General features: G+C 45.8%; 6 protein-coding genes across 6 annotated transcripts; 4 read left to right on the top strand and 2 right to left on the bottom strand.

The window, feature by feature from the left end:
• Positions 1-1,344: 1,344 nt before the first annotated feature.
• FPOAC1_000108 (uncharacterized protein) lies at positions 1,345-5,910 on the bottom strand (the record flags this gene model as incomplete). Its single annotated transcript, XM_044844728.1, has 6 exons — positions 1,345-2,236; positions 3,073-3,446; positions 3,529-3,895; positions 3,963-4,997; positions 5,050-5,597; positions 5,656-5,910. The coding sequence occupies 6 exons, from the start codon at positions 5,908-5,910 to the stop codon at positions 1,345-1,347; spliced, it is 3,471 nt and encodes a 1,156-aa protein (XP_044710644.1).
• A 441-nt stretch (positions 5,911-6,351) lies between these two features.
• Positions 6,352-7,194, top strand: FPOAC1_000107 (uncharacterized protein; the record flags this gene model as incomplete). The annotated part of the gene is made up of 1 exon (XM_044844727.1): positions 6,352-7,194. The coding sequence occupies one exon, from the start codon at positions 6,352-6,354 to the stop codon at positions 7,192-7,194; it is 843 nt and encodes a 280-aa protein (XP_044710643.1).
• Positions 7,195-7,657: 463 nt separating this feature from the next.
• Positions 7,658-11,491, top strand: FPOAC1_000106 (uncharacterized protein; the record flags this gene model as incomplete). Its single annotated transcript, XM_044844726.1, has 3 exons — positions 7,658-8,720; positions 9,216-10,461; positions 10,513-11,491. The coding sequence occupies 3 exons, from the start codon at positions 7,658-7,660 to the stop codon at positions 11,489-11,491; spliced, it is 3,288 nt and encodes a 1,095-aa protein (XP_044710642.1).
• A 51-nt stretch (positions 11,492-11,542) lies between these two features.
• FPOAC1_000105 (uncharacterized protein) lies at positions 11,543-15,126 on the bottom strand (the record flags this gene model as incomplete). The annotated part of the gene is made up of 4 exons (XM_044844725.1): positions 11,543-12,253; positions 12,304-12,957; positions 13,012-13,589; positions 13,644-15,126. The coding sequence occupies 4 exons, from the start codon at positions 15,124-15,126 to the stop codon at positions 11,543-11,545; spliced, it is 3,426 nt and encodes a 1,141-aa protein (XP_044710641.1).
• Positions 15,127-15,702: 576 nt separating this feature from the next.
• Positions 15,703-16,566, top strand: FPOAC1_000104 (uncharacterized protein; the record flags this gene model as incomplete). Its single annotated transcript, XM_044844724.1, has 1 exon — positions 15,703-16,566. One exon carries the CDS (start codon positions 15,703-15,705, stop codon positions 16,564-16,566), a length of 864 nt encoding a protein of 287 aa, XP_044710640.1.
• Positions 16,567-17,194: 628 nt separating this feature from the next.
• Positions 17,195-23,063, top strand: FPOAC1_000103 (uncharacterized protein; the record flags this gene model as incomplete). Its single annotated transcript, XM_044844723.1, has 6 exons — positions 17,195-17,508; positions 17,553-17,778; positions 17,842-17,904; positions 17,957-18,067; positions 18,119-18,677; positions 18,733-23,063. The coding sequence occupies 6 exons, from the start codon at positions 17,195-17,197 to the stop codon at positions 23,061-23,063; spliced, it is 5,604 nt and encodes a 1,867-aa protein (XP_044710639.1).
• Between the last annotated feature and the right edge of the window lie 579 nt (positions 23,064-23,642).

The raw sequence follows: 23,642 nt of genomic DNA, 5'->3' as shown, positions 1-23,642 counted from the left end.
GAATTCGCTTCTTTTCTTTCGCCGACAGGACGGCAAACGTTTCGTCTAATCTTATCCTGGAAGTTAATCCGGTCTTGGTTAAGCTCGTGCCATCCGTGGTCGGTCAGGAATGCCAAGATGGCTGGCTAGACGAGGTTTGTTGTGAGTCCTTTTGTAGTGCTGATTGTGGTGGTTTGACATTTGAACGCGGCTGGACACGGTTGACTATTTTCGCATAAACTTGGCGCGTTAAGTAATTTTCGCATTGTCATTTCGGACATACGGATATACCAGTAGACTTCTGGTTAGAGTGGTCTGTTGTCTTGACGCGCTTCTTCTCTCTACAGGGTAACTCGAGTCTCATTGTCGCGTCGGACCTATTGGTGTTTTACGTGCTTCTTCATGGGATATTATAATTTGCAACTCAATCGGTAGATGGCAATATGATAGATACTGACAGATTGTCTTTCAGTAATAGCTAGCTGACAAAGTTGCTGGCGAATGACTGTAATTATTGATTTCTCTAGAGACTCACTGACGAACCTCACTTGTACATGAAACTACACCCCGTCATTTCACTACAGTTCTGTGAAGGTAAAAAAGAGAAAACACATGTGATTGAACATCAATCCCTACCCGTGAAAGTTATTTCATGAAATCAAGGCATGAGTAAACCAGAAGAAGATTGAGGATAGTTAATGATCACGTGAGGTAGCACGTGAGCAGTAGCACGTGCAACTGCGGATCGGCACGTGAACAAGCGACACGTGGTTTACCACATGGACAGATTCACACGTGACATCTCTGATTCAACCTTCTACAAGGAATAGGTTAAAACAAGCAACACCACCCATTTGAGGGTTTCCAACATTCAGAAATACGATTTAATTTATAAAAAAGCGTAAAGATTAATGTTATAAATACGACCGTGATAGAAGGTGCTTTCATCGAGCTATAATATAGTGGCTACTCTTCCTCCTTAGACCTTCAATTTATCACACAATTGATCAACTAAGACGTCAAATTTACTTCTTCGATGTTCGCTTCTCAATTTCTCAATTTTTTCTTGTGATGTCTCTACTGTATCACAGCTAACTGTCTTGTTGCTAGTACAGCTACCTTCTATTTCTACACTCTTCGTCGCAGAAGTTAGCAGATGCCATAAATGGAAGCTTATAAAGTCAGAAAGCTGAATATGCTGCACAAATAGGAGAGGAGATTGTTTCTCTCTTGCACTGCTTCATTATGTACATTTTCCATATTGGAATCAAGAAAACTCTAACCCTGCTTAACGTCAGGCCAAATTAAATCTCAAATCTGAAGACGCTTCTAAGACAAAAACCCGTCCAGTCCTTGTCAAACGGTTCAACCAAGGTGCTGCTTAATTTCTCCCTCAGTCCACTCCCAAAGCTTTTCTTGCAAAATTGTATCCTGGCTAAGTTTGCTTCCTTTCCCCTTGACACCGACAGGGTAGTAGAAAACACCACTTTCGGCCTCAGGGTCGGTCATTGCCCACAACTGGTTCAAGGCACCCTTGGAAACGTCAACGGCAACAAGCGGGATTAATAAACGAGTGATTGTGCCTAGTAATAGACTGTTCTGAATCAACGGTACGGTGAGGTTTGTTCGAACGATTCCAGGATGAAGACTAATGACTTTGATGTTTTGGCGTTGGAGTTGTTGAGCAAGAGCAGCAGCGTAGTGAACGTTGGCGAGTTTCGATATGCCATAACGGGCTGTAGTACCAATGTTTGGCATCGTGGTCTTGAGCTGGTCGAATTTGTAAGGATCATGTGGGGCCCTTGTCTCTGCAGCCGAGGACACGAAGATTATTCTGACATCAGAATTGGCCATAGTAGCAGTTTCTTTGAGCGTTGGAAGGAGAAGGTGTGTTAGGAGAGCATGTCCCATATGATTCGTGCCGAATTGGATCTCGTAGCCTTCTTTAGTGAGACCCTCTGGTGTCATCATAATACCAGCATTATTGACAAGGAGATCAAGGCGCCCAGAGGAAGACTGGAATTCCTTTGCAGCAGACTTGATGCTTGAGAACGAGGCAAGGTCTAAAGCTAGAAAGCATACTGCGTCGGTTGTACACCCTTCCTCCATTTGCAATTTGCTGATGGCTTCATCGTACTTTGCTTTACTGCGACAAGCAAGGTAGATGGTTTTCGGATTCTTTTTCAAAATCTGCCGTGCAGTCTCGAGTCCCAATCCAGAGTTACCTCCTGTAATGAGGATAACTTTGCCTTCGAGGCTAGGAATGTCTGTCTTTGGGTTGAAATTGTTGGAGCCCATTCTTCATAAAGGACGTTACAGCTTATGCTGAATGAGAAGAAAGACGATACAGTAGGCCTTCACTCGAATCTCATGAAAGTATATATTGATGTTGATATATTTCGTATTATCGGGTTCGGAGTCAGGTCCCTTCCCGTTGAGGTCTCCTAAGTCCGATGCCAAACGGTCTTGAAACCCACTCGTGTATATGAAGAGCGGAGCTTGTTTAAGTTAACGCCGGGACTAAACTGTTCCGAGAACTATTGTGCATGAAGTCTGTTACCCGATGTAACTTTCTGAACTCTAATTCCATTTTCATCGTTTACCAGACCATCCTAGTTAGTACGTACAGGGAACTCGTTAATATCCCCTGGTACCTGTAGCCTTGGTATTAAGTATCCCGTGAAAGATGCATAGAAGAGATTAAGACATGCTCGTTGTGACAGCGGCGCTTGTCTCGAAACAGTACGTCACTAGAGCTCCTAATCCTGTAAGTGAAGCTTTGGCGGCGCTGAAGTATTTTTTTCAGTTTTAAATACCTTCTAATCCTTCGCTTCTCTGACTGCATTGGCTATCATAAACAACCTGAGGTCATCTGTACAATCAGTAAACTTGTCAATGTTCAAGTATGACCACTTCTCCATCATTTCCGTCGACATCATTCCAAATAACTTGCTCATCCCGGCTATCCTTCTGATCTTTTGTAACTTTACTTCATCTTTTTGTCCAAGTACACTTTTCAACTCTTGCTCGTGAATCTTCGCATAACCCAGTAGCATCGCAGCAATCCCTGCAGCAATCGGTGTCGCAACTGACGTCCCTGATTTTAATACCTCTCCACCCTTATATTCACTTTCGACTCGGGATGCGCCTGGGACATCGACTCCAAGAGTCATGAAACATGTCTCTGCGTTGTAGTCTGGCGGAGGGTTGAAGCTGCAGGCCCAGCCACGATCGTCGCTCCCGCGGATTGACATGACGTTCTGATTGCTGGCTGGGAACATTTCATTCCTATTCCCACCCTCATTTGCGGCTGCTGCAAAGAAGAGAGTACGTTGACTCGTCTCAGTGAGCGCTTTGAGTATTGCGTTGCCGACAACAGGTTCACCCTCGACGTATTGCTCACCATCGAACCCGAACGACATTGTGACAATGTCGGCAGAACATTCTTTCCATGCCCACTCTATTGCCTTGGTAGTTGTTAGCTCGACTGCACAGGTATGATGGTGATATATGGAGGGACAGTAAGTAATAGTGCTGGAGAAGGCTCACCTCAGCAACATTCCTAGCTGAATCCTGCAAGTCCGAATTGTTTCGCGCCACACGAGCAACAAAGATGTCGGCGGCTGGGGCTACATTCATCAGTACAGATAAGACATGTGTTCCGTGCCCTTGCTCGTCTTTTGGTTTGGCTTGGCCCTTTTCGACAAAATCTTTCCAGTTATAGTTGTCTTTAGATTTTTGAAGGCGCCGAAGTCGATCTTTGTTTGCAAAAAATACAGCACCGGGGTCATAGCCTGTGTCCAATACCGCAATGCGAATCCTCTTGTCTTTGAGTTCACCCTTTGCAAATGCAGACACCACAGAATTCATGACGGATGCCGTTTTGATCTTGTTTAGCCAAGCTTGGCTCTCATTGCTGCCACTGTCAGTAGATGAATATGTTAAAGACCTGCCATGTAGACATGCCTAGGGGTAAGACGAACCTGGAAGCTCCCGATATGCCCTGGGCCAGATATGTAGCTCGAGATAGTTGAGTGGTGTCGTTGAGCAGTGCGCTTGACCCCAGATCCTGTGAGGTGAGATATTCTTTCGTTAACCTCGCAAATGCCTTTCGAGCATGGCCGGATCGTATATTTCCCTTATTGTCAACCCAATCACAATCCTGAGCAATCCGCTTAAGGGGCTCAACTACCGCCTCGAAGAGAATTGCGCGCCGTTTTTCAATTGTCAATTCCTCTTCTAATGCGTCCGGATCTTGTCCACTGGGTCTGAAGAGGTCCTTGCTGGCACAGTTCTCAACAATCACGCGATAGTTCGCCCGCGTTTGAGTATCCCGCAGTCCAATATCGGGCCAATTCTCTCCGGTTACTCCTTTCCTAACACGGTTTGTGACCATATTTATCTTTCCCTCAAGTGTTGGGGACTCATCAGAACGTTCGGTTGAGACTTTGGACTTTTTACCTCTCGGTAGACCAAGCTCATAAAGTATGGCACCGAGTGCCAGAACACGAGGGTAGCGATGAAGAACCCCATCCCGTGGTAGACGTTCCATAGAGCCAGGCTCGGCTGGATGTTCGAACGAGAAAGTGTAATAGGGAGCCCAGTGAATAGAGGCTTCATCGTCTTCATCACCATCATCCTGTTCTTTCTGAAAGAGCTGGATGTTCTCTGTTGTCCAACGGACACTCATAAATTCCGAGTCATAAAACTGCCAGATGGATTTGGCCAAGATGTATGCAATCAGGATCTTGCCTTTAGATACGACAGTGTAGTCACGAAGTACTTGGGAAAGTGGAATACTTCTCTCATGGGCTATGTCAACTTCAATATAACCCACGGTCTCAAGTACTTGCAATGCTCCATCTGATATGCGAACATGCATTGCTGCAGGGCCTATATTTTTAGTGAGGAGCTTGCAAAACTCCGAAGTAGATCTGACTGTGTTACAGTTGGACTTTGTTGGGCTTTTGGCGATTGGATTGACTTCGAAATGGACCATTTTTCGCCCTTGAGGATTTCTAAACTTGTTAGATGAATAAAGATAATTGAGGATATTTCGAGACAGTATACCTCGGAACAAGGAATTGCAAATGTTGCCACTGTAAATTATCAAACACTTGGAGCAACCCTTTTTTTGAGAACACTGTATGGAATAGGAAATCATCCTCCATGGTAGGAATGTTCCCCTTGAGCTCGAGTCGTCCCAAATGGCTTCCAAGGGCCGAGAGAGATTGACCAGGCAGTATGCAACGGCACTTTGCATGCTTCTGCAAGGTTCTGTATAGTGTATCGTAGACGTGTTTAGGGTATGTTTCATCCTCGACCGGTTTGATCGTCTTGGTGCCACCATGCGTCTGCTGTATACCAGCGCAGCGTCTTATTGATTCTGCCTGCCTCCTAGCTTGTTTCCGCGTATCAGAAAAACTCTTTAGAAGTCTGAAGAAATTGCCAGTTATGTTTTTGGGTCCCGACACGAAGCTGATAATACTCTCCTTTACTCCATTAATTAGTTCCTTGTCTGCGGCGCTTGGATTGTCGGTTATGAGATTTGCAGAAACCAACGAATTGAGGGTCGGAAATGGAATGGGGCTAGTGTGTGATAGATTCCTTCTTGGGTACTGCAAGTATGTATCAATCAATAGTTTTTTTCCATATAAATGTGATAGTATGACATACGGTGCACATCAGTTCCAACGCATCTAGGAGCATGTTTTGTTTGGCCAAGTAGCTGTCCTTCTGCTCGCCCTGTTCATATTTGGCTTGGTTGAATGATAGAGCCAGAAGAGACGTGCTCAGCGTCATCAAATTCTTGAATTTAGTCTGATTCCATAAGTATTTGGTCCAATCTGATTCCGCTTCAATTTTCCCAATGATCACGGCGATATCTTCTGCCGCAAGCCTGGTTAGCTCTTGTCTTGAGTAGGGTTCCATCCGATGAATTGAATCAATTTGCCTGCGCGTTTTGTGTTTTATCGATAATAGCGTCAGACGAATCCCTGGTACCATATATTTGTCAGCTGATATACTGTTTCGGACCTTTGCGATGTGTAGGGCATCTCCTTATATTGTGCTGTGTCACTCACAATATTTGGTGGCTATTCGTGATTTTCAAGGTCTACACTTGACTTCGTCTGGATGAAACTTGTTCCCTTTCACTTATTCGCTATGATGATCTGATCCCCTGTGCGGCTGAAAATTGGGCAGTAATGCATTTAACCCCGCCTTTGGATGGGTGCGGTTAAGCCCAGCGGCTGTGACTATATGAACTCATGCCTCTACATGTGTGAAATGGCCGTTCCTTATCGCCAATAGCTATATTAAAATTTGATCGAAATTCTCAATTGCTTCTGATTCATCTCAACTTCAATAGCCATGATCCCTACCTACATCCTAGCGCCAAGCTTCAACTACCACCCCGACACATCGATTTGCATAGGTGACATTGTGCAATACCCCGAAGACCCCACTAAGCCTCTGAGCAGCATTCCAAAGGCCAAACTCGAAAAGTTAGTCACAAGCCATTTTGACTATGATAACGAGTTGAGCAACCAAAACACCCAGTCACTTCGTGGTAGTGTCTGGGCCAACTTTTTGGAATATGCTAGCGCGAGAACCGGTAGTGGCGCAGCCGATGAGTCGCTGGACGAGTATACAATTCGACGGCTCGAAACTATTTATTTCATAAAGCAACCGACAGACAAAGAGGCTGCTGAGCGTGTTAAAGAAGATCTTGTTCAGGCAGCCGTGAATTCTGGCATCCTGGGGAAGAAGCCAGTATTCATGATCACAGGCCTGAAAGTCGCTCGAGGCTTTCAATGGACAAGCAAAGCCAACTCAACCAAGAACGTTGATGGCGAGGTCGCGGCTAAATTCACTCCAGATGTTGGAGCGGGCACAGAATATGATTATTCTCGAGGTAATACAGTTGAGAAAAGTTCTCGAACAGGGCAGGATATCATCTTCGCATACCAATTACACATAATTACGCACAAGGGTTGGTGGCTCGGAGCGAAGAAGCACGTGGACATCACTTTATACAAGGCGCCAGCAGCTTTCCTAAGTGACGATAAGGAAGGAGAAGAAGAAGATTCAGTTGGCATGGTGGAAGCTTCCGAATCACTCATTCGCACTTTTGACGAAGAGCTTGAGGTAAAGACCGTAAGTGCTAGGAATGGCGATGAGGAATGTGTCTGTCTAGTATTGAGAGACGGTTGATAATGGTTTCTTAACCAATTGGGATGGCCTAGTACTGGGGTCGGGGAAACTGGAAATTGAATTCCGTTGAGGTAACAGAACTAGTAGTCTCTAGCTAGTGTCGCTTTTTGGTGATCCTATCATAAGTTTATCTATTCATATTACGTATCATGACCTAATGGTTTTAAACGACATCGGAATAAAAGCTTAATAAGGTTTAAAATCATTGACATGAACTGCAATCAGTTTAGCTTTAGATACAGAAGATCACATAATATGCGTTGCAGAGACATAGTAAATGTTTAGCAAGTTGCGAAGACAGGTATAAGCTTCAAAGTTGCTTCGCATGAGCCCTGCCTGACTTAATGGTTATAGGCTGGTTTGCCGAAGTGCTTCAATGATATATAAGGTGGCTCTTACCCCGCTTCTTGGCTCTGTCAGAATCTCAATTGTTGCCGATTAACAACTCACTTCGCTCTCAGTCATGTCTACGCTTGTGGCTCAACACGCATTCTCTGGTAGCATTTATCAAGCCACCAGAGAATGCATCTCGAGCCTCGAGGCGTGTTTATCAGTCAAGGCTCTAATGAAAGACGGCTGGGCCGAGAGCCGACTTGCTGACATGAACCTTTGGGCTTCCGGTGTCGGGGCATTGGCGAAGCCTTACGCATCACTCGATCGGAGACTCGAATTTCAGCCCAAGCCACGGCTGGTTTTGACTAGCTTGCTTCGGAGTCTTCACAAAATCATCGAGAACTGCCGCGAGAATGTGTTGAATGAGAATCGAGACGTATGCCGCGATGATATACTAAATCCTAGGGATCCTTCACCATCTCCTACAAAGGATTCCTTTGCGGCAGTCGTTCCAAGTGAAGAGGACAACGCTACAAGTTCAGCGTCTTGGTTCCTTGCGCTAGGCAAAAAGCTGGATGATGATACGGACGATAGTGGTGACTCTGATACGGAGAGCGAGTCTGTTGAACAGAATGCCGAACCGCCATTCAAGAAAGTGATGAGGGACATTGACGATATCTTGGACCAACTTATTATGCTTGGATTTGCTATCAGGAAGTCAGGAACTGTTGCAAGGCTACAAAAAGCCGATTCGTCCTTTAACCCGAAAGAGAACGAAGACTTACGAAAACACCTCGAGTTCATTATTTCCAATACCCTGGCAAAACGGCGAAAGATTGACGAGGAAAATGCGAAAAACAATACTGAACAGAGGGTGCAGGAGGTCGAAAAAAACCTGGGTGATGTGACACGAGAACAGCAACATCTGATACTCGCAAACTTGCGACGTCGACACAGGTTCAGGTATGCAAAACAACATCAGCAAAAATTGGGCCAGCATATGGTGCAGTTTCCCATACCAAAGTCTGAGCCAATCGAACTGGCAGTTGGGGAACAGGACAACAGGTCAACCAAAGCCTCAGACGCTCAAGAGTCACCACAGCCAAAAGATACTCCCAGCACAAAGACACCCAACAGCGTGATAGTCTCTCAACCTGCAGAATTGAGCGCTACTGCACCTTCTGCGGTGGAAGGTGACGTATTGAAGATGACAATACCTTCACAGGTTGCCGCTAGTCGTGTTTCGGTTTCTGTTAAAAGAATGTCCTATCCTTCGCCACCTCCTTTTCCAGACCAGGCGAAGGGCTTCAAGTGTCCTTGTTGTCATCAGACATTGCCAGGAATGTTCAGAGACACGACTAGGTGGAGGTAATTGAAGATCGTAAATCATACTACACCACCCACTAACATCTATAGGAAACATCTTACCGAGGATCTGTGTCCCTACACCTGTCCATTTCCCGAATGTACCAAGGCAGAAGTCTTGTATATCTCACGAGAAACATGGCGTAATCATATTCTACAAAGTCATGGCATGGGATTCTACTGGGAATGTTCGGTCTGTCTTGGAACTGAAAATTCAGTCTTTACAACTGCCGAGGAGTTTGCATCCCACAACAGGGAGAAACATAAAGACACGATATCCGAGGATGACATCCCGTATATGCAAGACTCATGCCGCAATATAGCCCCCCCAAATCTTGGTCAATGTTCTTTATGTCCTTGGCCTCGAGACGAGGAGGTTGAACCAGATGCGGCTGCAAATCTTGAGCATATTGGCAATTGTATTCATGAATTTTCACTCAGAGCTCTTCCTTGGGCTGAATCTTTACCTTCAGTAGATTCTGTTATGGTCGAATCTGTTCGCAAGGATGTTGAGCTATGGCTTGATGAGAGCACAGCAGAAGACACAGAAGTCAAGGATATCCGAAAGGTCGACATTACAAACTTTCGTTTCTTCCCATCGCTTACAAAATACATCGAAGATTGGAATACATATAATCCCGGAGAGTACTTCGCCGAAAGCTCCAAGGCAACATCACAGGTGGAGGGGGTATCCATGTCTTTGGATAGTGAATTGCCGGAAGTCAGGGGAACCTGTTCAGACGACGAACATGATTCAATCAAACCCGGTGCAGAGAGCGGAACGGTTGAATGGGGTAACGATGAACGAGTATCATGGTTGAATCTACCTGATTATTCGACAAATCTGGAACTAGCCAGAGACAACCGGGTTTTCGGGACCGGGGGTTGGTCCGTATACAGTAAAGAGTTCGCTTCCTGGCAAGGACATCCAACTTTCTTATTGTGGTTACGAGGCGGACCTGGAGTTGGAAAGACGACTGTTAGTTCTTGTATAATCGACAACCTTTGGGAGAGCGACGCCAAAGTTCTTTTCTTCTTCTTCGAATCCAAGTCTTCTACAAACGACATTCCTATTAACCCAAATAAGACTTCGTTTGACTCCATGATTCGATCTCTGATTCACCAGCTACACAAAATTCAAGGTGGTTATGGAGATGAAGAAGATCTTTTCAAGCTCTTCCAAAACGGGACCCGAAAGCCGGAAACAGAAGAATTCATATCCCATTTCAAGAGCATATTGTCGAGGCGAATCCCGATTTGGATTGTATTGGACGCGATTGATGAGTGTAATGATCTCCATGACCTTCTTAATTGGATCAGGGATCTGTTCGAATACACTCGACTGGGTTTGTATGTGCTTGTTACAAGTCGGGAAGACGCCAAGATCAGTGCACGCATCAAAGAGTGCAATAAAGCCCACCAGGTCCTCAATATAAGCGTAGGCAGGATGCGGTCAGATGTTGAACCTTTCATAAGAAACAGGCTCGAGGAAATTAGTTCAAAAGACGACAGGGACGATGATGTGGCGAACAAGATGCAAGAAGGTTCCAAAGCAGAGTCTTCTGGAATGTAAGGGCATACGGAACCTGGCAGTTTCCGTGCTAATATGATGTTTCACAGGTTCCAACGATCGGCCTCTCAAATTGCTACTTCGGAGCAATATGATAGCATAAAGGAAGTGAATGAGGGTCTTCAGACTTTTTCGACAAAGTCCTCCTACAATGAAATGCCGAAAGATGGGACTGAGAAAGAAAGAAACACTGAGGAGGCCGTGATTTCGATGAAGGACCTGGGGAGTGAAGAGAGCGAAACGCGCATACCGAAGAATTTTATTGATCGGACTCATTTTGTCGAAAGGACCGGTCATGGCGTTCACATACAATGCAACTTGATTGATATCATTCACGGTACTATCTCCCCGGACAGTGATAACTTGGCCACCATTTTGGTATTTCAGTTTAGGTTTCCTCCCGACAGGACTGGTCGTCGTGTGGCTGGAGCATCAATTGAATTGGTCTTTGGTGGTGTTGTGGGAGATATTATGAGTGTCCCCCCAGAGGTCGACGCTATCTCTTTCGATGGAAACTACAACGTCTCATCGACCAAGGAAACTGTTAGTCGTACCAAAGACATCGAAGGGAATATCAACACCAACACCAACACCAACGCCAGTCTCGGGGCTGGTGTCAGCACATCTCTTGGATTGGAGGAGACAATTAGCCGCGAGAATGACTCTGCCGCTACTATCAAAGGCATGATTGAGGTCAACGATTTTGGTGTTGGAACAACGGCGAAATGGCTTTTATTGGAAAACGTAGCCTTGAAAACGGGCATTCCATCTTCAATCCAGATTGCTGTCAGATTAAAGAGGAAGAGTGAAGTAGCCTTTTCTTGCCTTCCCAAGCTGACTTGCAAAACGAGGGAAAGGAAGGGCTTGCAAGACTTGTTCGGCAATACACTGAACGTCGACCCCGTCTTGTTAGATCCTAAAACGTCACCTACAAATAAGCTCATGGACTATGATACTGAGGAGTTGGGAGCTATTGATCTAGATCGCTTGAGTTCTGTTGCCAAGACGACGTTATCGGGCACGAGGTAGATATTTATTCGAGACTCGCTGAAATATTTAATTGAACATCATAATAACAGTCTATCGATCCATGCGGTCCATCAAGTCTCTGCAAAGCTCCATTATATGAGTAACCTTTTGCTCATAAGTTAGTTTTCCATCAGTCAAGCATTCAGTGGCAGGCCTGAATATGCGCCAAACCGCAATAAACTTTCCACCATCCATTGTGCCGATCCTGTCAAAAACCTTCTTCAACCCATCATGGTGCGCAATTCTATCCACGTCTTGCGGTTTCACTAGTTCAGTACCACTTGCGGTAGGGGGTCTACCCTGTGCTATTCTCGTTGTGACGGCAGCAAGTGCACTGGTCTTGAAACAGTATGTCACCATTGCTGCTAGGCCAGCTGCCAGAGCTGTGGCGATGCTTGAACCTGTCGCTACCTGAACGCCTGATGTTGGATCGGTTGAGTAGGATCGGCTGTGGTTGCTGCCTGTGTTGACATTGACTCCAGGGAAGATAAAGTCGTTGTCTAGTCCGGCATGGTTGAAAGCGGTGCCGCTATCATCAGCAGCTCCGATTAGAAATATCTTGTCACGGTTGTAATGAGAAGGATAATGCTTGGTCTGAGTCCTTTGGTCTGGCGAGGAGCAGAACATGACGACGTCTTTTGAACATGCTAGCTTGAGTACTTTGTCAATTCGTTTCTGGTTTTCAGTCCCTGTCTCTGGGATTGGGATTGTCCACGACATGGAGATGACATCTGCTTTCTTTTCTAAAGCGGCTTCAATTGCCTGAACGATGTTAGTATCAAGTTCGAGTAAAACGTGTCAGGATAGCTTACAGGTGCAATTGATGATTCGTCGATGGTCAAATGTTGTCCACCCTTACTAGGTTGTGTCTTTAATTTTATCGAGTAAATCCTCGCCATGGGACAAACCTTCAATATCATCCTGGCCATGTCGGTGCCATGGCCGTTTGCTGAGACGTAGTACTGGCCTAAACCATCATCGCCCTGATAGTCAAAGGTCTTTCCTTCGACGAATTGGTTGGAGAAAGCCGGATCAAGAGTATCGACTCCATCATCGATGAGCGCTACTATGACATCCTTTCGAAGAGTAGACAAGATCTGACTGTCGGTGGTAGAAATAAGTCTTGCATCTTCCGGAGACGAATTTAGTGGATTGATGGATTCTTTCAAAGTTTCTTTCCAAAGTTCACTCATTGGCTTCGAGAACTTCTCCATTTGTTTGATCCATTCATGCTCGTCGGCAGCATCAGGCATACCAATTGACTTGGTTACGACCTTGCGAGCTGTGGAGTTTTCGAACTTCCTGTCATCCCAACTTTGGATCACTTCGATCCCTCGATAATTAGGTCTCCTCGGCTCTTTCGTTTCGTCATCTGACTTGGGTGGATGGTTCGCCATGTAGCCCTGGGTGAGACGAACTTGGAACAGATCCAAGTTTCGGTTTATCCAATCTGGATGATCAGGTAGCTGGGAGTCAAGATCAGTATGTTTGGCGTAATGACATTCATAAAGGTCACTTACCTCTAGTACAGCCGGGATATGAAGGTCAATCTTTCTGAGTTCCAATAATTGTGGTAAGCCTCCGGCCTCGCTCCAAGCTCTGAGTGCAGCATTGCTACCACTCCATTTCAAAGTCAACTGTCTCAAGTCTTTTCTCGGCTTGATCAATGTATCGGCATTGGCAAGCTTCCAGGCATCTTGATCAACCTTACTAATATCGGCTCTTTCACAGATGGTCAACGGGTCCAGATCTGGTTTTTGCCAGTCAAGATGTTCGACAGTGAAGTTTCGCAGAACACTCTGGATTGACTCATCGCTATGAGGATCTTGATTGTCTTCTTGAACCTGGAGAGTGAGGATACGCTCAACACCCTTCCGCTTCAGCCACCCGGCAAAAAACTCCATGTCCTGTCGCCCTCGTGCGCGTTGGACTGGCGCTAGTCTTCCACTGCGCTTAACACGGACGACCGGAAATCGAGCATACATCAAGACGCTGTCAAAGGTGATTCCACTATTTGAATCGTGACCAAATTGCTTTGAAAACAAATCATCGTGAGTCTCAGACAAAAGTCCGCAACAATCGAAACTGATATGGACATCTAGTAACAGGAGGGTTAGTACATCAACCAAGTAAAGCACATTTCGCTACTCACCTTTAGGGTTCTTTCCGTATAAGAAATATGTGACCTCTCGTATGCTTCGTGTCCTCATATAGTGGAGCTTGAGCAGTTCGCGGACCTTTTCCGAGTTTTTCTCCAGCACCTCTGACGATAGTGTCTTGGGTGGACTGACTTTCTTTTTACCCTTCTTGGCCGTTTCAACACCCCTTGATTCTGTAGCAACCCTTTTTATTGGCGAGTTAGGTGCATGCGAAGTTTTCAGCTGAGATGTTCGGATTTTTGACATTGTCTCTTCGATCTTGTCTCCTTGATCACCGAGTCCAGCATCTTTGGGCTGCAAAAGGCCTTGCTGGTACTCATTCTCACCATTGTTTTGAAGACCTTCTCGTTGTCGTCTTTCTTCTTCTTTGAGTTGCTGGCGCTTCCTCTCATTTTCTGTCATGGTTTCGGGTTCAGGTTGCTTGCGAGAGTCCCGGTCACGATCAGGCTTCTTTCCTCCACGTTCCCGATCCTCAGAACCCTTATAACTCTTCTCACGGAAACCAGACTTTGGAGGATCCTTGTCCTTTGCGGGAAGAATAATGGTTGTAGACCTTGGACGACTTCGATCGATAGTCTCCTGTGGCTTTAACTCTTGCTCCTTTCGTGCCTCTTCTGCTTGAAACACCACTTTCGTTCTTCCATGCTCAGTATAAACCGAGTATTCTATCCCGTCTTCTTTTCGAGTGTAGTAAATGTCTAAGAATGTCTTCAAAGGTTCATTTTTGAAGTCGGCTCTGAGACCCTCCACCGTTTTACTATCTTTATCGAGTAGTTTCTTGATCAGAGCTACTCGTCCGTCACTGCACTGGCTATACCGCACTGCGTAATGAAATGGGGACTTGCCAGTACCATCACACATTGCTAGTGCTTTACTACTTGATCTGAAGATCAAGTTTGACAGAGTATTGGCCTTCCCTGGTGTTCCCGGGTCGCCCAGAGTGTCGAACGCTGTTGTCAAGCATGTCTTCAAAGACGGACCCTCGCCGAAAGAGAACTCTAGTGCTTTCTGGATATGCTCATCCTTGCTTCCAACCAAGATAGAGTCGACTAATTTATAAGTCCATTTCTTTGCCCGAATTGCTTGGTACAAAGGCGTCTGGTTCTCTTCGTTCTTCGCCTCGAGCAAATGGGGGTATCTTGAGACGAGTGTTTCGACAAGGGAAGAGATATGGTCTGGATCACCCCAGGTAAATTTGGTTCTCTTCGAAACTCTAAGGATAATCTCATGCAGAAATGAACCATGAGTCTCCCAGGCCTGTGTTACAACATCACCATGTCGGTTGATGAATTCATCGATATCGTGTTGGCTTGGCTTTGGCTTGTTGAACCTGGTCTCCATGTCCTTGATAGCGTCATTCAGGGCAGTGTCATGGTCTTCATCGTCGTCGTAGTCGTCGTCGTCAAAATCTTCCTTATCATGTTTGTCATCTTTATCGCTCTCATCGTAAACCTCTCTATTTTCCAAATCTGCCATAGCGTAATAGTTTCAGGAAGCTGCTAGGAGGAGAGTTTCATGCGTCATCAAATGTTGGCTAGTTCTCGTTGGAAAGAAGAATCGGAGATGTAGAGTCCCCGTGTTTACTTAGTGTTCCTAGTAAAGTTATCAATGTAACACGCTTCAAGGTTCACATTAGCCGCCAGCCTCGTTTGGACGATAAGTATTGGGATGTACTCTGATGTGTCTGTATGCTCGACAACATAATCCAATTTTGTGATAAGCTGCATTGTAATTTCCAACCGCGTTTCACATCACTGCCTGATGAGGAATCTGCTATGCTAATCCTCCTGACAGGCCGCTTTATTCCCTCATGTCTTTATCCGTGTGATGACAAGTCCTTTGGAGGTGTTTCCTGTTGATGTTTAGCGTGGGCTTGGCGCATCACTTCCCTGTCAATTTGCCTTTTGGCCCCCAACTCCGTGAACTCAACCGGATGTTGTAATTTAAATGAGTATAGCTCTCCATACCCTCTCGAGCTTATCTACAGAGTTATAGACCGCCAAGAAACATCATTCTTCCTCAGTTTCAACGAACTCTAGGCCCACCATCATCATGACCGATTATAATGAACCGTCAAGTAGCGACACTGAGGAGATCATTTTCCCCATGACTGAATATGGAACTGAAGAAGCTGAGTTCCACATTCGGAACAACTCTGCGAACCCATTCCAACGAGCTCAGGTCATTCAAAGAATCGGCCATGGCGTTACTATACAATGTAACCTAATTGATGTCGTTCACGGCGCTATAGCGACGGACAGCGATTACTGGGCTACGATCCTAGTTTTCCAGTTCAGGTTCGATCCTGAGAAGAAAGCCCGCCGCATCGCTCGAGCAACGATTGACTTGACCTTCGATTGTACGGAAGTCGATGCAAGGATTCCAGAGGTTGACGCCATCTCTTTTGACGGAAATTACAGCTTCTCACCCAGCAAGGAAACCATGACTGTTACCAAAGGCGGAGAAGGTAGTATTGGCGCCAGTTTTGGGGCCAATCTCAACACCTCTCTTAAATGGGAGAGGACTGTTGGTCATGAGAAAAGCCATGCTGCCACTATTAGTGGTAGAAAGACTTGGGATGACAAGGTTGGCTTAACGCGAACCGCCCAATGGACGTTGCTGGAGAATGACAGCCAGAAGAAGGGCGTCCCTACCTCTATTCAACTTGCTGTCAGAGTAAAGAGGATGGATGAAGCCGTGTTCTCTTGTCATGTGAACCTGATATGCAAAGCGGACAGACGGACAGCGATGCAAAACTTCTTTGGTGGATCGCCGGAAGACGACCCTATTTTGCTGAAGCCTACAAAGCCGTCTAAAAATCGGCTGATGAAGTACGATGTCGAAGAGCTTGGAGCTGTAAACTTGGACCAATTGGGCGCTGTTATTCCTACGACAATGCTACCGGACGCGCAGTAGATACCTCTTTGGGACAGTCTTGTGGAACTGTAGTAAGATTTATTTCCGAATGCCAATTGGATCCTAGTATTATTATGTGAGATACCCAAAGGGAAAGACTTCATGTAAGCGACTTGATGTTGTGATGAAGCTGATGCCTAGTTCAGTCGACCCAATCATTCATCATCTAGCAGGCACTTGGAAGATACTATGTAATCTAGCTGGCGGAAGTTCCGTGCTGAATGGTGAAAGGTCAGCGTATGGGATAGGTTAAAAGGTCAGTTCCCTACCCAGCCAAGACGTGGAGTGGTCAGCTGGAACTGCAATCTCGCAGCCGACAGGTAAACATCCAATGACTGTGTTTCTTCAGCCGCAGTAATACGGCGTTTGTGATAAGAAAAAGTTCCCGCCCGAAAGGTGCTGCATGTCAGACCAGACCCCTGCTGCTTCCGACGACTAATGCACATGCTGTCACTGTTGTTGATCAGTATCGTTTGTACCTTTTCTGACTCTCGAGTACAGGAATGTATCAATTCTAAATGCCTCAGTCCGATGCCGTATTGTCCCTCCCAATGCCTTATCCTCTGTTCTTCAAACTCTGCTTCATATCAGAAGGGTAGAAGAGATTCTATCCCAGCTCGCCAGCATCATGTCAGAATCAGACGAAAGCGAAACGGGTGCTTCACCTCGCCCAGAGCTTGTAAAACAAATCTCCAGAGACCTTTCAAGTGAGAAGGACATCGAAGAACAGTCAACTAGTCCTGAAGACCAAGAAGATGCCATCTCAGATGCTTCATCAAATGTTTCTTCAAATGTTTCTTCAAATGCTTCATCAGATGTAACATCAGAGATATCTGACATAGCTACGTTCAATCACTTGCTTGTTCCAGGGGTGATAGGTGGACTCAATCGCCGTCTTGGTTTGGCTCGGTATTGGGGATTTTCAAATTTCGATGACTATGAGTAAGTACAAAAAACAGATACTTGTGGCATACTAACTTATACAGTGTGATCACTGTCCATGGGCTTCGCGATAATCATAGAACTGTATGGATATCGAAAACAGGAGCCGCGTGGCTTAAACATAGTCTTTTTCAAGAACTTTCCATACGGCAATTGGACTATGTTTACGCACTTGATGAGAGTGCACAGGTCTTCAGACCAGACGGAATTGAGATAGAAGCCCGGAATCTTCTCCGTTCATATTGCCAGCTCAGACAGAGTCTTCTCGATGTAAGTACATTTGCATCGAATGCTATGTATGTCACATGAACGACTAATGTTTGTCATTGATAGACAGAAGTCAACCGGCCGATTATCTGGGTATGCCATGATATTGGCGGTAACATTGTCAAGAAGGTACGTTTTGGGAAAGGATAAACTCACAGCTGAACCTTTAACCATTTTATAGGTTCTCATGGAAGCAACTCAACCTGTATTGCGAGACGACTATAAGGACGATATAGCTTGGGAATCAGCCAAAGTGATCCACCACAAAATTGCAACGCTCTCGACCGCTATTGTATAACTGCCATCCCGACTTACTTTATACCGCATACTAAATTGAGTATAGCTATTTCTTGGTTGTCCACACAAGTCCGAGTCTCTCGAAGTTCTTCAGGACGAAGTGCTAAATCTCATGGACTTTCCTGGCCCTGAAATCACGAATGGTAGACTTGGCAAGATAAAGAACATTGCGCGACAGGTTGAAAGCATCAATGAGAGTTTTCTCAAGTGCAGATTATTCTACCGTCTAACAACTATCAATGTATCCCATTTGGCAGACTTTCCAGAAGTAGGATCCAAAGGGGAGCCAATGAACAATAAGTTGTTGACGATTTTAGACACGACTAATGATCCAGAAACTGGAGCTGGAGTGACACAGATTGATCAAGTACATCGACCAACACCCGCACAAGATTCCACTCCTACTTCGAAGGAGCTCCCTGTCGCGCTTGCATCACCTTTCAGTCAATACACTGTTTCCACCTTCATTAACACAATGGAGAAGCAGAACGAGTATTATCTGACCAAAGTCGACCACCCTAATTTGGTGAGAGGTGTTGAATATCCTAATGGTGACACAAAGTGGCTGAGATCTTTGTCGAGACGTTTCCGTGAGAACGTCTATCGTACGCCACCACTGACTACTCTTTATTACATGGTTATACGCTAAGACTGAAGTAGCTTTCAAGGTTGATCCATACCTTGCACGATTCAAAACCGCCCTACTGAGCGTGATACCACCTATCAAGATCCCGACCATACACATGGAGCATAGAAAGGGCGGGAGGCTTCCAGTTATGGACTGGCTTACAAGCCAGGATATCTACCGAGTCTTGAAAACTAAACTAGGGCCTCAATTAATACACATTGAGGCTAACGAGACAGACCAAAAGAGAGTGTCAATGCTGTCCCAATATCTTTACACATTATACGATTCTGAAAATGAAGGCTATTGGGATGACAACCCGAAAGGGCAGTCTTTCTATTTTGAATTCGTCAAATCAGATCACAGATACAACAACGTCAGGTCCATGCTACTCACATTCTTGAACCATGCGGCGTGGCACTGCTCCTTTGATACAGACATTCACGCTCGAAAAGGTCTGGCGCAGCTTATGAGCTACAAGTGTTGGTCGCTTACACAACTTTTCAACCTCTTTGCCACCGTTCGCGGAATGACAAATGCAGCAGACCTCGTCATCTTCTTGGGCTCCTTTGACAACTGTATCGAGGATGAACGACGATGGTTTCTAGCTGCAATCCAGGAGCATCAATCTCATGGTGACATCGATTATCGTGTGGTTACCACGACAAGTGGTTCAGACGAAATATCGAAGACCTTGATCGATAAATCACAGACACTATCACTAGGAAACTGTCCAGTACAATTCTTAGGATACAGTATCGACGAGGAAGGAGTAGGTGTTCACAGCCTCCACATGTCGCTTAAACATCTTCTTCAGAAGCGTCCTGTTTTACATCAAGTCGAAACAACCGTCTTGGCGCTATTGGAAGATTGTAAGAATGTACCTCGTCATGGATATGTGATCCTACAATGGCTGAAAACGTTTGGTCGAGGAGCTTCGCTTGCGACAATCACGGCTGCATTGGAAAGACTGAGGCCAGTCACAGCGAAGACTATACTGAATGAGCTGCTGAGGGCACTGAGTAACAAAAGGCGTCAGTGGGCTCTCCAAGTACACCGATGGGTGAGATATGCCAAGGAACCATTAACTCCCAAGGCATTGGGACAGGCTCTAGCATTATCGGCAACCCAGAATCCAGGAGATATACGCACAACGCTGCTGGACTACGACTACGAGTGCCTCGTGGACGAAGTTCAAAAATGTTTCTCGGGCATCATCGTCATTGAGGGCGGTGAAGTCAAATTATCACACGACTCATTTGATCAGTCTATCACACTCGATGGCGACAACAACGAAACCGAAAACCCGTCATACATACACGGGGCAATTGCAACTACATGTTTACAATACATGATGCAAGATTGTGTACAGCAGCAATTCGCAAGACTCTCTGCAGATAACTATGCGGGCGACGAGCTGAAGTATCCGTTTTGTATCGCAGGACAAGATCTGCTTGAGTACGCTGTTCGATTTTGGGCGGACCATTATCGACTTGCTGACAATCATCGACCATTCGAGCTAGCCTTGGGGTTTTTCCGCGCCAAACATCTACGAGATAAATTGGCTGAAGCAGTGTATCTGCTGTCAAATCCATCCACACGGATGCAACAAAGTTACTGCTCTCCTCTTCCACTGATGGCTTATTTTGGTTTGGACGACCTTGTTTCCACAGAAGTTGACGAGAGTAAGGAGGCAGAGTGGTTCCAAAAGGATATATCGCTTGCCATTGTCGAAGCGGCGAGAAATAATCAATCGTTTATCTTCAGTAATCTTTTGGAGCTGGTGGAAGCCGATGAGGCCAGTCTAAAGGAAGCTATATTTTGGGCTGCCGCGGCTCAAAATGAAGACATCATGATCAAAATATTGGACAAGGTGGCTACTTTGAAGAGCTTCGAATGGAACCAATCGCTCCTATCTTGTGCTGCCATTACCGGCTCTAACTGTCTGGCCACAGCAATTGCCAAATCCGGGTTTAATCTCAATCAGGTTGACGTTGAAACTGGCCAGACAGCCCTTAACGCAGCCATTTTCTGGAGACAAAGAGTGGTTGTGGAAACCCTGTTAAACTTTGAGATTGATCTTTCGACTAGAGATCACGAAGATATGACGCCTTTGGTGGTTGCTGTTGAAGTTGCTGATCAAGTCATCGTGCAGATGCTTCTCGACAGAGGTGCTAGAGTTGACCAAAAAACACATGAAGGAGAACTGATAGTAACGAGGGCGGCTGAAGTAGGCAACCACGTTGTTCTTGACCAACTCATCTCGGCTGGAGCTCAATTCCAGGTTGACGCGGGTGACACTGACATGGTCGAGCCCACTATACGCACTGCACAGAAACACAGGAAGGAATGCCTCCGAATTCTTCTAGAGCACGGTGCAAACCCTTGCGCTGAATCCAGAGATGGTAGCCTTTTATATCAGTTCTGCACTAAGAGAGATACCGTCGACATTTGCCGCCTTCTTTTGGAGAAGGGTGCAAACCCCAACGAGACCTATTCTGACAAGGAAATGCTTCTCATCAGAGGGCTGAGGACAGACAACACGGAACTCGTTGGCCTACTAATCGATCAAGGGGCCAACATTAATGCGGTAGATCCGTGGGAAGAAGGTGTTGCCAGAACTCCACTATCATTTGCTGCTGGAGACTGCGATCTCGACATGATAGAGCTTCTGCTTGATAGAGGCGCAGACGTCAATTACGCACCCGAAGGAGTCGACGCAGCACTTTTTAGTGCGGCATACAGAACCTGGGACACCGAAAGACTTGAACTGTTTTTGAAAAGAGGGGCTAAAACTGATTGGAGAAGAGAAGATGGTTGGCAGGCCCTTCATGCCGTATATGATGCACCTAATTCCGTCAAGGTTCTGTTGAAGCACGAAGCTGATATCAACGCCATGTGTGTCGGCGGAACTGTGACTATGCTAGCAGCGAGGAATGGTTACAAAAGTACTCTAGAAGTCATTATTGCAAATCAGGATTCGACGCCAGACCTTGATGCGAAATTAACCTACGACCCAGATGACGAGGACTATGGAGCTACTGCGATCCGACTTGCAGCCGAGGCTGGTCACTATGACTGCGCTAGCTTTCTTCTAGAATCTGGCGCTTGTCTCGATGATGAGATGAAGGATGCAAAATTCTTCATCCGATGTCCGGTCGAGAACATGTCCACAGAGCAATCTCAAGCATTGTTTAAGCTTATGGAGCAATGTTTCGAATATGGGACAAAGGCCGACGTACTGGATGAAAGGCAAAATACTGTGCTTCATTACCTTGATCAAAACACTCCGGAACCGCTTATCTCGTCACTTCTTCGATTCGGGGCGCCGATGGACAGTACAAACGCAGATGGCTCTACTCCTTTGGTAATCGCTCTGGAGCGGAGAAACATCTCAGCAGCTCGACTGCTACTATCGAGAGGTGCAAGAGCAGACATATACAGTCCTAGGTTCGGCAGCCTACTACATATCGTCTGTAACTGGCATCGTAACGGGAATTTGCTACCAGTTACTGAGTTTTACACCCTACTAAAGATTCTTATTCAACGCAAAGCGGATCCTCATATGCCCGGGTTTGAACCCTTAGGCGAATCCATCCTCTACACGGCAATTGCTCGTATACACTTCAATCGAGTCAGTGAGATGACTGCTCGCTACTTGATTGAAGAGTTGCAGATAGATGTCAACTATGGAGGCCGAATGGAAATGTACCCTCTAATTGCCGCCATTTGGCAAGTCTATCCTCGATTGATAAACTACCTCATCCGGCATGGAGCTGATCTGGAGGTTGCCGATGATCAAGGTCTCAAGCCCTGTCATTACGCAGCGATGCGCCGTAAGGGCAATCACAAAACACTAGAACTTGTAACAAGATCTGGCATTGCCTTGCAAGCTAGGGATCTCTACGACCGAACTCCGTTGCATTTTGTATCAACCAACCTCTGGTATACTGCAGAGAGTTTTATAAAACGATTGCCGGCAGACTTTGATGTCAACGTCAAAGATTCTGATGGATGGACTCCGCTGATGTGGGCGTGTAGATTGAAAGACTCTTGGGAAACAGCACAACACCTTGTTGAAGAATATGGGGCAGACATCTGGGCTCGCAGTAACGACGGTCAATGGTCGCCTCTGAAGCTGGCCAATCTCGCGGATTTTGAACAACATTTCAAAAGTATTCTCAAGCCACCCAAGGACAAGATGGAGAGAGTTCTTGAGAATGGATCGAAGGAAGTATGGGACGCAGCTTTCCATGTCATACCGCCAGGGATACACCACCTTGGGAAATTCTGCGGAAATTGCATCATGGTCAGTAGCGCTAACCCAAGCTATATATCCATCATTGCTAACCAGACCCGTGAATGAAGCCTATAATAGGAACACATTACATTTGTTTCGATTGCCAGCATCCATTCCACCTTTGCTTTAAATGCTTTCCTCATATGAACAGGATGCATTTCCCGACTCATAAGCTGAGGGAGTATCAAGATTCAGAAAGTGTGTGGGAGGAGGACAGTGAACAAGTAGGCTCCGGTGACGGTACAGATGATGATAATGAGTTCGAGGAAGATGAAGAGGATGAAGAGGATGATGGTGATGGCGACGGCGACGGTGATGATGTCTATGACTGACCCGCTGATTAACAAATTTCATTTTGCCTACAAAACTGTCTCATAAACCTGACAATGTCTAAATAGGCATTCCATCCTCTCCTTTAGGTTCAAACCTAGTGCAAGTCAAAAAACTCTGGAATCTCTTAGGAGTAAACGAGTTCAATAGAGCTCACAATTGCTGAGCATCCTAAGCATTCCCTCCGCCATACATTGATACTTTTATACAGGCAATCTAAGAAGTGTCGAGTGGTTGCATCTGAGATGCCGGTTTAGCCGGTTGCTGGTTGCGCAATATCTCGTCAAAGTGGTGTTTAGTGCACCGATATAGTAA

This window comes from Fusarium poae, chromosome 1 (genome assembly GCF_019609905.1).
Source record: "Fusarium poae strain DAOMC 252244 chromosome 1, whole genome shotgun sequence".
Lineage (NCBI taxonomy): Eukaryota > Fungi > Ascomycota > Sordariomycetes > Hypocreales > Nectriaceae > Fusarium > Fusarium poae.
This window is presented reverse-complemented; position numbering and strand designations above follow the sequence as displayed.